The 16,232-nt window shown below is 54.6% G+C and overlaps 1 protein-coding gene across 2 annotated transcripts; it reads left to right on the top strand.

Moving 5' to 3' along the window:
• Window positions 1-210: 210 nt before the first annotated feature.
• Window positions 211-16,192, top strand: LOC117646456 (prominin-like protein). Of its 2 annotated transcripts, XM_034387390.1 has the most exons (18): window positions 211-552; window positions 9,958-10,407; window positions 10,494-10,658; window positions 10,742-10,872; window positions 10,979-11,002; window positions 11,480-11,645; window positions 11,735-11,864; window positions 11,976-12,128; window positions 12,218-12,472; window positions 12,564-12,798; window positions 12,888-12,971; window positions 13,047-13,271; window positions 13,354-13,512; window positions 13,584-13,705; window positions 13,823-13,873; window positions 13,961-14,176; window positions 14,262-14,390; window positions 14,482-16,192. In XM_034387390.1, exons 1-18 carry the CDS (start codon window positions 285-287, stop codon window positions 14,495-14,497), a joined length of 2,979 nt encoding a protein of 992 aa, XP_034243281.1. In that variant the 5' UTR covers window positions 211-284; the 3' UTR covers window positions 14,498-16,192. The 2 variants fall into 2 exon arrangements, with proteins under 2 accessions (XP_034243281.1, XP_034243282.1); XM_034387391.1 differs by lacking the exon at window positions 10,979-11,002.
• Window positions 16,193-16,232: the final 40 nt, after the last annotated feature.

The raw sequence follows: 16,232 nt of genomic DNA, 5'->3' as shown, positions 1-16,232 counted from the left end.
CTCCACGCTCTCAGCTTCCGACTTTCGTGGTCTCTCCGCGTCGCCCTCGCGTTAAAACTTGTCTGGAAAGCCGACGAGACTTCACTGCTTGTTATCACACGCATCTCGGCCTTCCGAAAGCGGCCGCAGGGGGGCTTCCTCCACCTCCCCCCTGCTCCCTCCCCCTTTGTGTTGTGCGCGACTGTGCGAGAGAGACAGAGACAGCGTGCGGCCGTCCCGTCCGTCGTCAGTCTGCGGCGGACTCTCGGAGGAGGAGGGCCGTCTCGTCGGCTTTCTCCGCCAACATGGCGCTCGCTCAAGGGGCCAGCCGTTGTTTTGTTTGGTGTTGCGTCGGGGTCGTGGTGGTTTTAAGCTACGCCGTGGCGCCGTCCCGCGGCCTGCAGCATGCCCTGCCCAACGTCATGCCCTTCCGCGAGATCCAGTACTCCCCACCAGTGTTGAACCACAACTACAGGTCGCCCGTTCGATTCGATGCCAGGGGCATGGGAAACCTGTACAACTTGACCAAGATGTTCATGAGGATTATCCAGCGCGAGGAGCCGTACCCGCAGGGTGAGTTTCCCAACCCGCTTGCTTTCGTGATTTCAGCCTCGATTTCAGTAACGGTTTCCGCCAGTCTTGTGCCTTTCGCCTGGCTCATCAGTGAATCAGCTGTGGCCCCTCAGCGCTCCCCACTCCCGTTACCCTAGTTCTGCTTGAATGGAATTGGTCATTAACCTGAATGAAAAATCCTTATCTAGGCGCCCTGGGCGCTCCCAGGAGCCTCCTGAGGGCTCGCCGTCCCTTGGCCCGCCCTGCAGAGTGCTTTTAGGCGCCCGGAAGCGCCTTGTTTTCGTTTTGGCTTGTTTTTGCAGTGCGCGTGCAGACAGCAAGCCTTTGTTTACAGACAATATTTGGCTGTCATGTGCACACATGACTTCGATTTTTAACGAGTTCCAAGTGAGCCGTAGCTCCTGGAGAGTCTCTTTCTCAATTTTACGTTCTTATCAAGATTTAAATGCTGGGTAATTTTGAATTGTAAAGTTTTGTTGTGATCAATAAGAAAATCAATATGTCTAATTAGTCAATGTTTGGCCTTTTTCTCCCTTGTAATTTGAGTTTTAGATGTTTCCTGGTATAATTGAGTGTTTTTCAATGAAATTCTTGGGCCCTTTTTTTCTCTTTTATAGTGAAATTAAGAAATTTAATAGGAATTATTTTCTTTGCTAGTAGCCTTACAAATATTCTAACAAATGTGGTGGTTTCAGTTGAAAAGAGGTAGTTCTGATCTGAAATTAATATAATTCTTGACCAAAGTTCATTTTTTGTCATCTTATCAGTTTACATGTAGGTGTTGGCGGCATTTTTCGGAGGTTTTAGGGCATCATAGTGTCTTACCCTGGGTCTTTCCAAGTAAAATCACCCACTGTATTCTATAACAGTTTTGAACTAGCAGAGTGTCCTGTGGGTTTTTGTTCCACACAGTGTTGCAGCCATAATGAGCGTAGAGAACAGGAAAAAGCGTTTTCCTACTCAGGCCAAGTGGACCTATCTCATCTCAAGTGGAATCGTAAAAATATTGCTGCCGGCGCGGTTGTGAGGTGGGGCGGGCCGCGGGCCCCGGTGCCAGCACTCGAAGCTTGGACCACTTGGCAGCGCGTAGCAGCCCACCTCGCCACACCGCGTTTCGCGTTTTCAATGTCAAGACCGACGCGCCGCGTGCCGCCACCCTCTTGCCGCTTCCTCGTGTTTATCTCGCTGGCGGAACGGCCAAACTGCGTGCCGCGTGCGCTGCACTGCGCACGCCACGCCACGCCGCACCGGGGCGGCACTGCAGCACGGCGCCACGGCACGGCACGCGTCGGCGCCCGGTGAGGTCACTGTTACGCGTTCCAAGGCTGCCTCGCCTCGCCTCGCGCTGGGGCCTGCCTGCCTGCCTGCCTGCCTGGAGATTACATTTGCCGGCCGGAGCTTTGTTGGTTCCGAGTTCCGGTGGCTGGGCAGGCTGATTCCGAACAGCAAGTTTCGTGGCTCCGTCTCTCTCTCTCTCTCTCACTCTCGAGGGACACCTCACCGGAGGTGCGAGTGCGAGAGAGACGGAGGCAGCCCGGCAGCCCCCCGCCGCGGAGATGAGCCCGTAATGGATGGCGCGCCGCGGCCGCGGCCGCACATGGGGGTATGGACCTCGCGACGCGCCGCCACGCCTCGCCACGCCTCCGCGGCGCGCCCGTGCGTTACCTCCCCTCCCCCCTCTCTCTCTCCTTCCAAATCCTGTGCCTAGTGAACGTGACGGGGCTCTAGAGCCCGCCCGCCGTGCCGTGCCTCGCAGCGGCCCAGCCCCAGCCTGCCTGACCCCTGCATGCCGCAGCATGTGCAGCATCCTCGTTCGGCGGCCTGCAGGCTGCGCGGGCTGCGCGGGCTGCGCCGCGTCAGGGAAGCCCCTCAGCCACCACACTGCCCGGGGCCCCGGGGCTGGGGCCGGCGCGACGGGCTGCAGCTTGCGCACACTCCGACGAGACGGAGGGAGAGAGAGGAAGCGTGTGCACGATAAGGACGCTGTGTTCTGATTGAGAGGATGTTCACTGCGTGTTGCCGTCGTCCCTGACCAATACCACCGCAGCTGCTGCCTGCTTCGGCCCGCTTATCGGCGCCATTGCCGCGCTCCGCTGCACCTGATGCCTTGGTCGCTCTGTCTCTCTCGCACTCGTGGGGCGGCCCGTGAGGGTGCGAGAGAGACAGAGCGACGAAAGCAGTGTTCAGAATGGAGCTGCGGGGCGCGACCGCCAGCCGACGCGCCTCGCCGTCGCGGTGCTCTAGACGGCGGCGCCAAGGGCGTTGCACCCACACGCGCGGTCGCGCCGTGGTATACAGTGTAGCGGCTCCAGGTGGCGCGGGGCGGGGCGCGTCGATACAGTGTGCCGCGTGCGTGCCGCGGAGAAGGCCTCTGTTCAGTCGAACCAACTCCAGCCCTCAAGGGACTTGAATCAAACGCATGACCCCACCAGTGGATTGCTCTTCACAAGTTCGATTCGGGCTGGAAAAAAGTTTCCAAAGCCGCGTCGGCCCAAACGGGTCTTCCGAGTGCCCCACACTGTAACCGCCACTGTACGCGCCGCGGCGCCGCGGCCCGCATCACACTTGGGCCCTGCATCGTCGGGTTAAAAATATATGCGGCCCGCCATGGGGTCCTGCGTTGCCTGCCCTGCGCAGCCCTAGGGCCGCGGGGCCGCAGAGCGCGCGGGGCGGGGAGAGGGGGGAGGCAGCAGCGGGGCCCGCGCCGAATCGTGTTTTGGACGGCCCCCGGCTGCCCGCGGCCGCGCGTTGTCATGACGACGGGGACCTCTAGCCTCCAGCCAGCGCGCCGCCGCCATCCTGGTCGCGCACCGCCACGCCAACGCCGACACGGAGTGCTTGGCGGCGCGTGCGCTTCGCCTTGCTTCGCTTTGGCACGGCCGTGTCCACCGCCCTGCACACTGTGTGACGGGACGGCGGGCTGCAGACTACTGATTCCGGTCGCTCTGTCTCTCTCGCGCTCATGGGGCGTCCAGACAGGTGCGAGTGAGACAGAGCTCCGGAATCATAGTCGGGGGCGCGGCGCGCGGCAGCCTCGTGCGTCACGGACTGGCCCGTCTTCCAGCAGCAGCCGGGTCTGTCTGCGTCGCGGCTGTCGCGGCCGGGCCGACCCGGCCAGTCTGGTGACTCTGCGGTGACTCACTGGTGGAAAAACGGTTGTCTGTGTACCGCTTGCTTTATGCCGTCATGTGTGCGGGCCGTGCAGGCACACTGCAAGCCGACGCGGGGGGCGTTATGCAAAAAGGACGGAAAGCGCGGCCGGCGCAGCCGTTTCCAAGAGTCGTTTGGTCGCTCTGTCTCTGTCGCACTCGTACGGGCCGCCCCGTGAGCACGAGTGCGACAGAGATGGAGAGAGCGCGACGACACGACTTCACCGCGGGGAGGTTGCCTACCTCGCGGGCGTGGGTTGGCCGAGCCGGGCTGGCGGGGCTGCGCGGCGGGTGTGTGTGTGGACTTGTGGGACTTGTCTCGACGCGTTGCAAATGAGTCGGCCGCGCCGGCCTCGGCCTTGCTAATGACCTAATGATCGAGGCGGAGAAAGTGGGCGAGGGGGAAAACGAAAATAAAAATATGAATCAAAATGGGAGAGTTTTATCGGTTGCGGCGCGCGTCATGGGATGGGCATGGCAGGCAGCGGCCTGCGGACTGATTCCCGAGAGTCGTTTTCCTCGGGTTGTCTCTCTCGCACCCACACGGGACGCCCCGCGTGAGTGCGAGAGAGACAGAGCGATGAAAACGACTCCCGGAATCAGTGCGCAGGCCGGTGGGGCCGTGGACGTGCCATGACATATCGACCTGGCAACGCCGTGCAACGCCGAGGGGGCGACGCTCGCTACCAGTGGAGTGGAGTGAGTGGACATGGACAGTCCAGTCCGGCCCGTCCGGCCTCGGCGCGAACCGCCAGTGGCCAGTCTGCGCTTCTTCACTCTTTCATTGTCTCTTTCTCTCTCTCTCTCTTTTTGCCGCCGCTGGGATGTGATGTTGCGCGCAGGCGTTGTTTTACTTGTTTTATCGGCGGCCGGCTGGCCGGGAGGAAGCCGTCACGATGGACAGCGGGACGTCGCGGCACACTGGCGGAGGAAGGAGTCCCCGGTGACACGAGTGACTCATTGAGGATTCTGCGAGTCGTTATCGCCGTGCTGCCAGTGTGCTGCCCGGACGGGGGCGCTAAGGGGCGGGCTCGTATCACCGGGACTTTTCCCTGGCCTGGGCGCCGCCGTCGTGGAGGAGGACTTGGGGCGCCCGCCCGCCGACTTTCGCCTTCGCGGCCGCGGACACACGAATCGTTATCGTGTAGTCCGGAGTCGCTAATCGGAACGCGTCACGTCTCCTGGCCGCGTCACTGCGAGTCTGTCTCTCTCGCACCCTCACGGCACGTTCTCACGGCACGTTCTGCGAGTGCGAGGGAGACGGAGCGTCACCGCAGCGTTTGGGCAGCGCGAGCGTCTGTCGGTTTAGCGTTGGCTTTGCTTTCCGCGTGCATTATGTAGGGAGGAAATCCTGCTCGCCGTGTCCCTGGACTTCTGCTTGCTGTGGCCTGGCGGGGCGTCGCGTGGCGAGAGGTGAAAGCAGCGGAGCGGTACGGCGCGGCGTCGCGGTGCCGTCCGGGGGTGGGGGGCCCACTGGGCCCGCTGGGGCCACTGGGGGCAGCGACGGGCAGTTTAGGACCCAGCGGGAAAGGGGAGGGGGTCGGGTCAAGTACTCGCGGCGTCGCTTCCTGGCCGTCGGGCTGACGGCCTGCATGATGCTACCGCCACCGCACCGCGGCTGCAGACTGATTCCGAGAGTCGTCGCTCTGTCTCCCTCGCACTCGTGGGCCGTCCCCTGTAGGTGCGAGAGAGGCAGAGCGACGAAAACGACCCTCGGAATCAGTCTGCAGGCTGTCCTCATATTCCTCCGCTGTCGAAACGCGCCGCGGCGCACCGCACCGTGGTTTGCACTTTCTGGCAGCGATAATTGGTCGCCTTGTGCGGCGCTGTGACGTCACGGCCCTTTGATGTGTGTGTGAGGAGAGAGAGGGAGAGAGAGGCTTTTCGCTAATGGCCCTGCCTGCGCTGCAGGCTGCATGACTGCACGGCTGCTCCGCCCCTCATCCTGCGGACTGATTCCGAGAGTCGTCGCTCTGTCTCTCTCGCACCCACACGGCACGCCCCATGAGTGCGAGAGAGACAGAGCGACGGCCCCGGATCCCCTAAACGACGACGTCCGACGGCGACCCCGCGCCTTGCAGTGCCTTGCCCGCCCTTGATGCCGTTCGCTGGCTGCTGCGCTGTTGGCGGTGGCTTCATGGACAGACTGCAGACTGATTCCGAGACTCGTTTCGGTCGCGCTGTCTCTCTCGCACTCGCGGGCTGTGCCGTCCGGTCGCATTGTCTTGCATTCAGTGCTGGCCAGACTGCGGCGGTATTGTCAACAGGCTTGGCGCCAGCAGACCGACTCCGACAGTCACTTTCGTCGCTCTGTCTCTCTCGCTCCTATACGAGACGCTCCACGAGTGCGAAGTGAGACACAGCGACGAAAACGATTCTCGGAATCGGTCCACTACTGCCTATGGTTGTCGTCCGTGGGCGGCGCTTGGCTCGACTCATGGCGCGGTGCTGGAGTGCTGGAGTAATAGTGTAAGCCTTTGACTCGGGTCTCGCTCGACAGACTGGAAGCGGATCGACGTTTTGCCCCCCTCCCCCCACCTCTTTTCTCTCTGTCTCTCAAACCAACGCGGCGGCTGAAAAAATTGTGCTCCAGGAGAGGCACTCTAGCCAGGCGAGGCGAGGCGGGCTGGCAGGGCTGGCTGCCGTTCCAGTGGTTCCAGGCACTCCAGGCAGCGTTTAGGACTTTGCCTCGCTTCCCCGCCTCCAGCGTGCCTCCAGCATGCCTCCAGTCCTTCCAGTGCCGGGCCGCTGCCTGCCCGGCGTGAAGGTCGCGGTGCCGGGGGCCAATTTGCTGTCGTCGTGGCGCGGAGTGTTTCGTCGCCCCGTCTCTCTCGCCCCTTGACGGGGCGCCCCGCGAGAGCGAGGGGGACGGACGCGGCGGCGAGGAACACTTTTCGGAATATCAGCCCGCTGGGAGTTTATCAGGGCAGCCACTCCGGCGTTTCGTTTCGCCACGCCGTGAGAGAGCGCCCACCAGAATTTCTGCCCCGGCATGTGACAAAACGTTTCTTTCTCACACGCTGCACGCCGCGCCGCAGGCCGCAGGTCGCGTGGCGGCTATGAAAAATTGCACGGTGCGCGCGTTGCCAAAGGCGGACTTTCGCTCTGGGGGCCAGAAGACTGCGTGGAGGCGGTCGAAATTCTAGACGCGTTTTGAGCTCCCTTTAGGTGCGAGTAGTGTCGATGCGCTGCCAGTGTAGGCCACGAGGTTGGCCGGCCGGCCGCCGCGCCGTCTCGCTCGCAAACCTGCAGCACGCCCCATGAGTGCGAGAGAGACAGGCAGCCGTCGAATTGGAGCAATACCCCCTCGGTCGGTACACTGTCCCGCTGTTCCGGCGTCGCGGCGTCGCGGCGAAGCGTCGGACTGGTGAACCGAGTGAGTCACTCCGCTCGCTTCGCGCTTCGCTATGCGGGGAAAGGAGGCCGGAACGTGCCGCGCGGTGCCGCGCCAAGCGGTGCCAAGTGGCCGCCAGGACAATGCCGGTCGCGGGTTCGAATCCCAGCCGCGGCGCACAGTGGGCCAGAAGACCGGTGGAGGCGGTCAAAACCTCGGACGCGCGCGTTTTGAGCTCCAGAGTCGCTAAATGGGACTCGAACCGAACGTGTGACCCCACCAATGGATTGCTCTCCGAACGAGGAATCCATTGGTGGGGTCACACGTTCGGTTCGAGTCCCATTCAGCGACTCTGGAGCTCAAAACGCGTCTAGAGTTTCGGCCGCCGGCGCCGATTGTGGCCCACAGTGCGGCGGCGCGTCGGCCCTTTTCTGCCGCTCTGCCTGACTGTGCTCTGATGATATTTATCGCCGCTTCCCTCGCCTTTGTTTCCTTCCGCCCTTCCGCCGGCCTTCCGCCCCCGATCGGAGAAAGTGTTCGCACAAGTCAAGTCAGGCTGAGCGCTGAGCCTTTCAAGCCCGTGGCTGCCTGGCTGCCTCGGCGGGCCGCGCCCTGACTTATGCAGTATCTCTCCTGTCTCGGACTCGCATCTCTCTCGAGGCGGGCGGAGCGCCGAGCACTGCTGGCGTACGCTGGCGTAGCGGTTCGAGTCACCATCACCAGGCACTACCTGTAGCTGACAGGATGGATGGCAGACAGACAGACAGCCAGGAGGATGATCGGCGTAGTGCCCGTCTCTACCGGTTGCGTGCGAGGCGCGCGACGCCTCCAAGAAGCGCGAGTGGCTGGCGTGCCACCACCGGCGTGGCGGGTAGCGCTTCGGACGCCGCCACCTGCCTGCAGACCTGCAGCCAGTTCTTTGGCCTCGCGCCGACCTGTGCGCCGGTCGGCCGGCAGCGCCGTGGCCGCCGTGGCCGCGGCCCCACGGCCCGTCGGCCAGGTCCCTCCAGCCCGGCCCGGCCCGGCCGGCTGGTGGCAGTGGCGTGGCGCAGGACTGGCAGTGTACTGGCAGCGTGTAGCGGCACTGGAGGGAAGGCCAGGCGGCCTAGGGCACAGGCACAACTGCACGGCGACCGCGCCACGCCCCGCCACGCCGACCGCGGCGCGGCGGACCGTTGGAACCGCGCTGGCTGGCTGTGCTGGCTGACTTGGCTTGCCTGCCTTCGTCGCTCTGTCTCTCTCGCACTCGTGGGGCGTCCCGTACAGGTGCGAGAGAGACACAGCGACGAAAGCAGTGCTCGGAATCGGCCTGCCGCCTGCTGCAGCAGTCCGGTCCATTTTGAGCCTCCGCTCTTGAGACGCGAACGATGCGCGCCTCGGCGTCTCCTTATCGTGGTCCTGCTGAACGGAGAGCGATCCCGAAGACGCGCTGCGCCAGCCCGGCCAGCCCCCACGGGTGCGACAGAGACGGACGACGCTTCAGAATCGCCGCCTTTATCGCATCCGCTGCCACCATGCTGCCGCCGGCAGACTGATTCCGAGAGTCGCTCTGTCCCTCTCGCACTCGTGGGGCGTGTACGTGTAGCTGCGAGAGGGACAGAGCGACAACTCTCGGAATCAGTCTGCTGCGGGGCTGTGCCATGGCTGTGCACTGTGCGTGCCTAATCGCGGTGTACACGCCGGCGCCTACATGCTCCATGTACTACATGTGCTGCCGGCCCCGCCGGCCGAACGTGGCCGCCGATTCGCCTCCCCGTTAATTTTCACTCGCTCGCCGCCTGCTTGTGGCTTTTGTTGTTGTTGTTGGCGCGGCGAGCGAAGAGGCGCGGTGGGAACAACGAGGTTGGAAATGCAGAAAGGCGAATTAATTAGTTTGTCCGGAGCGTCATCGCAGGGGCCTTTGCCTGCTGGGTGCATGGGAAGGCTAGGGAAGGCTCGCCCGCTCGTCCACGTCCGGTGCGGCACGGCGCGGCCAGATACCTGCCGCCCTGCTGCTGGCAGTCTGCTGGCAGTCGAGTGAAAGTATCAGGTTGTGCCGCTGAAATGCGAGATGGCTTTGCAAAGCCCTGGCTGGGCTGGCTGCCTGCTTGGCCTGGCCGCCTGCCGGTGGGTGTCGGTAGGTGTGTGCTGAGGGTGCAGGCAGGCAGGCAGGCAGCGAAGCCGACACGTGAGGACCATGTGAGTCCCCGTGTCGCTGCAGTTGCACCAGCAGTTGCACGGGCAGGAAAAGGGGGGGGGGGCTCTGGTTTGCGCGGCGTGACGCGTTGACGCGGTGCCCGATCATTGATTCGGCCTTGGTGGCGAGTGCGCTGAATAGCGCGGTGAACAGCCCATATGGGCGGCCAGCCTGGCCAGCCTGCATGGTCTCGCTCCGACTCTCTCGCACTCGCGGGCCGCCCCGTGAGTGCGAGAGTGACGGAAGCGCCGTTCGGAATCAGCCTGCAGGCCGGCGATGGCCGAGCGAGCAGCGAGCGTGCCGAGGCACTGGATGGCCGGGGCCCGGGGCCGCGGCGGCACCTGCGCGATGACGAATGTCGCTCTTGTTGCACCGCGGAGCCGTGAGCCCCGCCCGCCCCGGCCGCCGAGACGCACAGCTGTGGACGCAGACGCAACGACGCGACGCACGGCGTGTGTCGCCGAGGCGTCGTCGGCCTGCCCGCCCTGCACCGGATGCGTCCAATAAGGACCCGCCTGCCCCGCGCCGTGACGAGCTTGAGGTTTTCCCAAGGCGGGGCTGCAAGGGGGTGCGCGGTGGGGGGGGGGGGGCGTTACAATTTCGGTTCTGGTCCTGTTGACTCTGGAGAGTTTTGGCCGCCTGCACCAGGGTGCGAGGGATTGGGTGGCGGGGAGGGGAGGCGTGTCATTCCCTGCTTCTGGTGGACTGATTGACTGAAGGGCGTCGCTTGCCTTGTTGTGTTGCAGGCCTCGTCAAGGTGGAGGACGGGCGCGTGGAGCTGGGCCCCGTGGAGTGGCACTCGCTGGTGGCGTACTACGGCGGCCTGCTGGGCGTGGTGCTGGCGGGCCTGGTGCTGGCCGCCGTGCTGCCCGTGGCCGGCCTCATGTTCTGCTGCTGCCGCTGCACCGGCCGCTGCGGCGCGCGCTCGCAACCCTTCGACAAGCGCCACGACCCCTGCCGGCGCCACTTCTTCGGCGTGCTGCTGGCGGGCATCGCCATCGCCCTGCTGTTCGGCGTGGTGTGCGCCTTCGTCACCAACGAGTACATGGAGAAGGGCGTGCAGGAGCTGCCCAACAAGACCAGCAACCTGGTGGCGGACACGCGGCTCTTCCTCCAGAACACGCAGAAGGAGATCAACCACCTGCTCATCACCAACTACAACGAGCTCTCGACCGCCCTGGACCAGAGCCTCCAAAGTAAGGACCTGGACCGCACGTCCTGCTCAATTGCTCTTGTAACTCCATCATGATGCTATGTGAAATTTTGCGACTGATTCTTGCAGGCAGCGGAGAGAAAATGAACAGGCAGCTTGCTGAAATATCTCATGCAACTTCTCTGGACAATCTTACCCAGCTAGTGGCAGGTCTGGGTAATATTAAATCGGATTTAGCGGAGGTCAGCAGGCTTACAGACAAGTTGAGATCTAGTGCACGGGTGCTGAAGATAGGTAAGGTGTATCGGTACATAGATGAAGGCCATAGGATTAGCCAATGTCACTCGTTTTAAAACATGTTGCATGTCTATTTTCAGGTTTAACTAGGGTCAGAAATTCCCTTATTGAAATTTCAAGAAGGTGTAGAAGCATTCCACAATGTAAAGGGGTCATGGACTCTTACAGCGCGCAGATCAATCAAATTACCATCAAAGAACAGTTTGATGATGTAAGTATTCGTTGTGTTCTAATGCATTTGATCATTGTGCTGTCTCATTATTGTTCTTGTCATACATCTAATACATCCTTGTACCCCTCTTCCATGCCAAAAAAAGATGCTTGACAAATACTTTCCAAAGGTACAGTGTGAAAGACAGACTTTCGCTCTTTGCATCTGCATGGAATAGTGTCAATTTGTACAATTCTGTTGTTGCTTCTTTAACAATGTTTTTTTTTCTTTCTCAAAGCAATGTGTGTGTGTTTTTTTTTCTCACTCACAAAGTCTTAAATCTTTTATATTAGAGAAGGACTATGTGGTGTGACTACAAAAAATTGTAATGTTTCTGTTGTTTTTTTGCTTGTAGTACACTGGAACTGTAGTTTTATTGCATTACAGTACTTTTGGGTTCTGAATTTTCTTATTGTTTCAAGTTAACCTGCATATTTTTGTAGTGGATGATAAAATATGTAGTTTTTTTTTTCATATCATGGTTATCTTTCAATCACTTTGTACATCTAGTCCTTTCTTTTCTTAAAAAAAAAGAAGCATAGATTACCAAAATTAATGTGTACCAACTAAGTGTGCAAGTAACAATTTTTTATCATTGTTTTTCTAGTTACCAAATATATCAGAGAGCCTTCAGACTGTGTCAGGGCTTGTATCTGAAGACGTGAAAAATGAATTGCTGAATGGAAAGCGGCAGTTGGATAACATTCAGAGAGAGATTCAAAGAACTGTCAATGATACAGTCCCTTCAATTTCAAAGTCAATTGGGAAAACTGGTAAGATCTCCAGAATATTAGAATCGGTTGACTGTATTCTATTTGGTGCCTTTCTTAGTTCTTTAATACTAATGCAAATGTGTTAACAGGTGATGATGTGGGCCGAATCGCAAGAAAGATTACCCAACTCATGGAGCGGGCTGATCAAGCTGTGCTGCGATACTCAGAAGCCCCTCTTGAAGATGCCAAAGTTTACATTCCTCAATTTAGTCCTTACAGGTTTGTTATCTTTATGAATGAGATTTCCATTTTAGCTCATCTTTAATTTCACTCATTTCTTTTTTTTTACATTATTATATTTATTTTTTTATCCTTTACGTTATTCTATAGATATCACCTGGGACTTGTTGTGAGCTGCATTCTTCTGATGATACTGGCCCCTATCACATTTGGTCTGTTTTGTGGATTCTGTGGAAAGCGACCAGATGCCTCTTATAATGACGATAGCTGTACCAAGGGAACTGGCGCACGTCTTCTCATGGTGTATGTGATAATATATAATTTTTGATCATTTTTTTTTTACCCAGCTACACAAATGTATTTCTCTGACAATTATTTTATGTATTTTACAGTGCTGTGTGGCTGATTCTCTTGACGAGCTCTGCTATAATCTTAGTCATCCTCGTTCATTTTGTTGTCGGGGTTGTTGCTGAGCGCACAATCTGCGAGCCCTTGCGAGATCCCAGCGATAACCAAATCTTTGGTCTTATTGACGAGATAACCCCTCTGGAGAGCATGCTCCAGGGCCTGGTGCTTGACTCGTCACACCACCGAGGCCGCCATCGTCGCATGCCCGCGGTCCACACGAGCGTCAGTTCTGTTATTATGTAAGTTCCCTCTTAATAACTGCTATAAAATTTACCTACATACTTCCAAATGTGTACCAACTGAAATTATTGGTTTGGTCTTTGTTTTTAGCGCCTGTCATCAAAATCGCTCCATTTATGATGTTCTGGACTTGGAAGCTAGAGTTAATGTTAGCGAGGTGCTGTCGTATGCTAACAACCAAGGCCTTCAGAATGCTTTGGATAACATCAAGCAACGCTTGAGTGTTGAAGGCCAAATTGTCATTTTACCAGATCAAGCCAGGAGGAAACTGGCAGAACTGGCAGAGTCATCACCTAGTATTCCTTTTGACACATACACTGAAGTGGTATGGATCTTTTTTCTTCTCTCACCTCCAGTTTACTGCTAGACACAGGTGTAAAGTTACTAATCCTACTACTGTCTTTCTGTTTGTAGTTGGGTCAAAGGATCACAGAGCTAAATTTCACTGAGTTTGCTAATGTGCTCCAGACTGTTGCGAGCAACATCGATGACCAAAGTGTAAGTTGAGTTCATCTTTACATTTGAAGAATGTTTATAAGATTACTTGTTATCTCATGCTTCTATTCTTTATAGATTCAAGATGAATTGCAAGTGGAGGCACGAAACCTTATTCATTCCCAAAGAGACATTGAAGAGTTGTCTGGATTTGCTCAGAATTTAAGTGAAATGGTTAAACAACTTAAAGAACACTTAAATATAAATCATAACTCACTGAAAGATGCCATATACAGTCTTATGAATGAAGTCCTCAAAGCTCAAGACTACCTCAACAAAGATGGACCTCAAAAGCTCTTAGAGGTATGTTTATTTTAATGTTCAATGCATCTTTGTTCTCTACTTATTTCCCTAACACATTTATTAACTTCACTACCTGTTACAGATCGCTCAACAATTTGCTGATGAGTTTTTGAATCATGTTAGACATTACATGCAACGTGTTGTAGACCACACCCATTCAGAGGTGGGAAAATGTTGGCCCCTAAGTCGTGTTTACAATGCCACACTTATGGCAACTTGTGACGAAATCCTTAACCCATTTGTGAGTATCTCATTTACCTTCTTGTGCACACTTAAAAGCTGGCATTAATTAATTTTTTTCTTGTTTAACAGAATGGATTTTGGGCTAGTGTTGGTTGGTGCCTTTTACTTTTCATCCCGTCTATTATTCTCTCTGTAAAACTGGCCACACTCTATCAAAAGTCAGATCCTTATCCGGGACCCCTGGTTGAAGCGTAAGTTTTACTTTTGACTGTTCCAAGTGGGTGATGGAATCAGTGCATTATGCCAGGTTGATGTTGATTGGATACATGTTCCTACTTTGTTTTTATTATGAGATGGTTTCTTTGCAGAGAATACATGTATGATGCCTATGCTGATCGTGACAACATACCGCTAGCAAAGTAAGTCACATTTTAACCATGAAAACTGTTGCTGAAATATGTCCTCGATATTATCAATGTTTAACGCCAAATTTCTTTCTCTCGCAGTGTTAATGACAAAAAGCGCAAGAAGACTAAAAATAGTAGAGGCCGTAGTTACCAAGAAACTTACGACAACTCTAGTGGAGGCGGAGGCTACCTTGGCGACTACAGTGCTCATCTAGGCCGCGGGGAGCGTGAGCGTGAACGTGCGCGGCCAGAGCCGGAGAGAGCCAGTCACTCTCAAGCCGGAGGACAGCAGCGGTATTCCGACATGGCACCAAAGTGAGTCCATCGAGACCCCACAATATTGTGCGACGCACCGTCGTTTAAACAGACCACTAACTTGACTCTTTGTCCTTCTTTGCAGGCATTGGGATTTCCCCAACAACGGCCCGCCTCGTTACCAGAGTCCTCATGCTTCGCACTCCCACGCTCACAGTCCACCAATGTCTACGGAGTACGAACGGCCACCTCCTTATTATTTCCCTGGCCCTGGGTAGGTTGTCTTTGACATTTTTCGACTTGATTAAAATGCATTTGTTGCAATTAAATTTGACTTATGCTTACGTGTTTGAAATTTCTTGCAGTGAGAGCCGCCCTTGAATTGCATTTGACTGCGTCTCCTATGCTGTGATTAGCTGCTTTGTCTACCCAATATAAGCAGCAAAGCCTTTTCTTTTTAATTCAGAAACTCAACAAATTGTGGCAAAGATATTGTTGAAGCAAGATTATTAGATCGTACTAGGGATTCATTCATTAGTGGGCTATTTCTTCTCGTCATCTTTTATTGACAAGCTCTTGGTGACTGTGTCACCTTGCAGATTTCTTTCTGATTCGGGTGCCTATTTTATTTGTGATTTTGTGACTTTTGCTTGCCTGCTATGGTCAAGCTACCAAGCCATCTACTGCCAGTTACTGCCTTGATACATTCCTGAGCTCAGCCCACTCCTTTGCATACCCTGTCCTCTTTTACTGGATAATGTGTAAGACAGGCTTTCAAATGAAATATTCTGTCTTTCCTTGAGAAGTTTCTGAAGTACCAAGTACATCACTCAGTTGTCCCATTGTGGTCACATCATGTTGTTAGACGTAGGTAAAAAACATGTCATCACACTACTTTAGTTTAAAAATAAAAACATTTACTGCCAAGGAATGGGCTGAGAAGGGACCAATGACTTGAGTTGCATATTTTGATCCTTTTGTTTTCCCCCAGAGACTAATAGATAAGTTTCTTTTTTCCCCTTGTTCCTTGTTATGAGACTTACTTTTTCAACTATGATTATTTCTTTCATCTTATTGTAACTTGTATTTAAATTAGTCATGTGATGTGGTATGTTTGATTATTTAAGCTTTACTTCTGTGATGCCATGTCTCACATTCTGAGTTGAGTTTATTACATTGAAGATGCACATGCATTTCCATGCCCATGTCTTTTTTTTTTTTAATAAATTATTAAATGAATAATTATTGTATTTATAATATTGTATTGAATCTCTCTTGCCATAGTTTTTATTTTGGTTCAGATTGGCATTTTGTCTTTGTGTACGTGAATGCAGGTGTTAAGTTTTTAATTTTGCTGTGATTGGTCATTTTTCGAATTGAAGTGACATCATTACATCAGTGTGTCCATGTAGTATTAACGAACATGTCTATAGAAGTCATGATTGTGTAAATATTTTTAGTGTAAAATATATATTGCATATTTTTAAAACCTTGTGTGAATGTTATGATGCCTTAAAGTTTTAAGTAAGATTTTATTCAAGTGTTGGAATTCGTAGATTGAGGAGCATTTTAAAGACAGATGGATAGTGGTTGAAATCAACTTCATCTAGAAGAGAAACCTTATTTTGGAAACTGGTTAGTACAAAATGCCTGTAGACTTTGATTGGTTTTGGCCAAAGTGAATACGTTAATTTGCAAGTTGATATGCCACATTAGGATCTAGCAGTATAACTTTTCAAAGTGGTTGCCATATGTGAGCACTAGATTTACTATCAGCCACCTCAGGATATTACTGAAGGCATTTTCATAAATTTTGTCTTGTGAAATTGTAGCACTTAGTGACTTAAGTCCAGTAACTCCAACTTGAAGGATCAAATTGTGTGAGTAATCAACCACAAGCAGAGGCAAGACCTTTACTTTAGGAGAGAACCATCCATAAGGGAAAGATATTAAGATTATTTTTCACCCTAGATTTATTTATGTACATTAGCAATGCTCCAAAGTTGTACATATTGCATATTGACATTGAATCCTGTTAACTCTTTGAATGCAGAATACAATGTTCTCAACTCACTACTGTGGCCCTAATTGATTTCAAATACCCTCACAGAGACAG

The sequence above is a fragment of the Thrips palmi genome, unplaced genomic scaffold (genome assembly GCF_012932325.1).
Source record: "Thrips palmi isolate BJ-2018 unplaced genomic scaffold, TpBJ-2018v1 HiC_scaffold_19, whole genome shotgun sequence".
Taxonomy (NCBI): Eukaryota; Metazoa; Arthropoda; class Insecta; order Thysanoptera; family Thripidae; genus Thrips; species Thrips palmi.
This window is presented reverse-complemented; position numbering and strand designations above follow the sequence as displayed.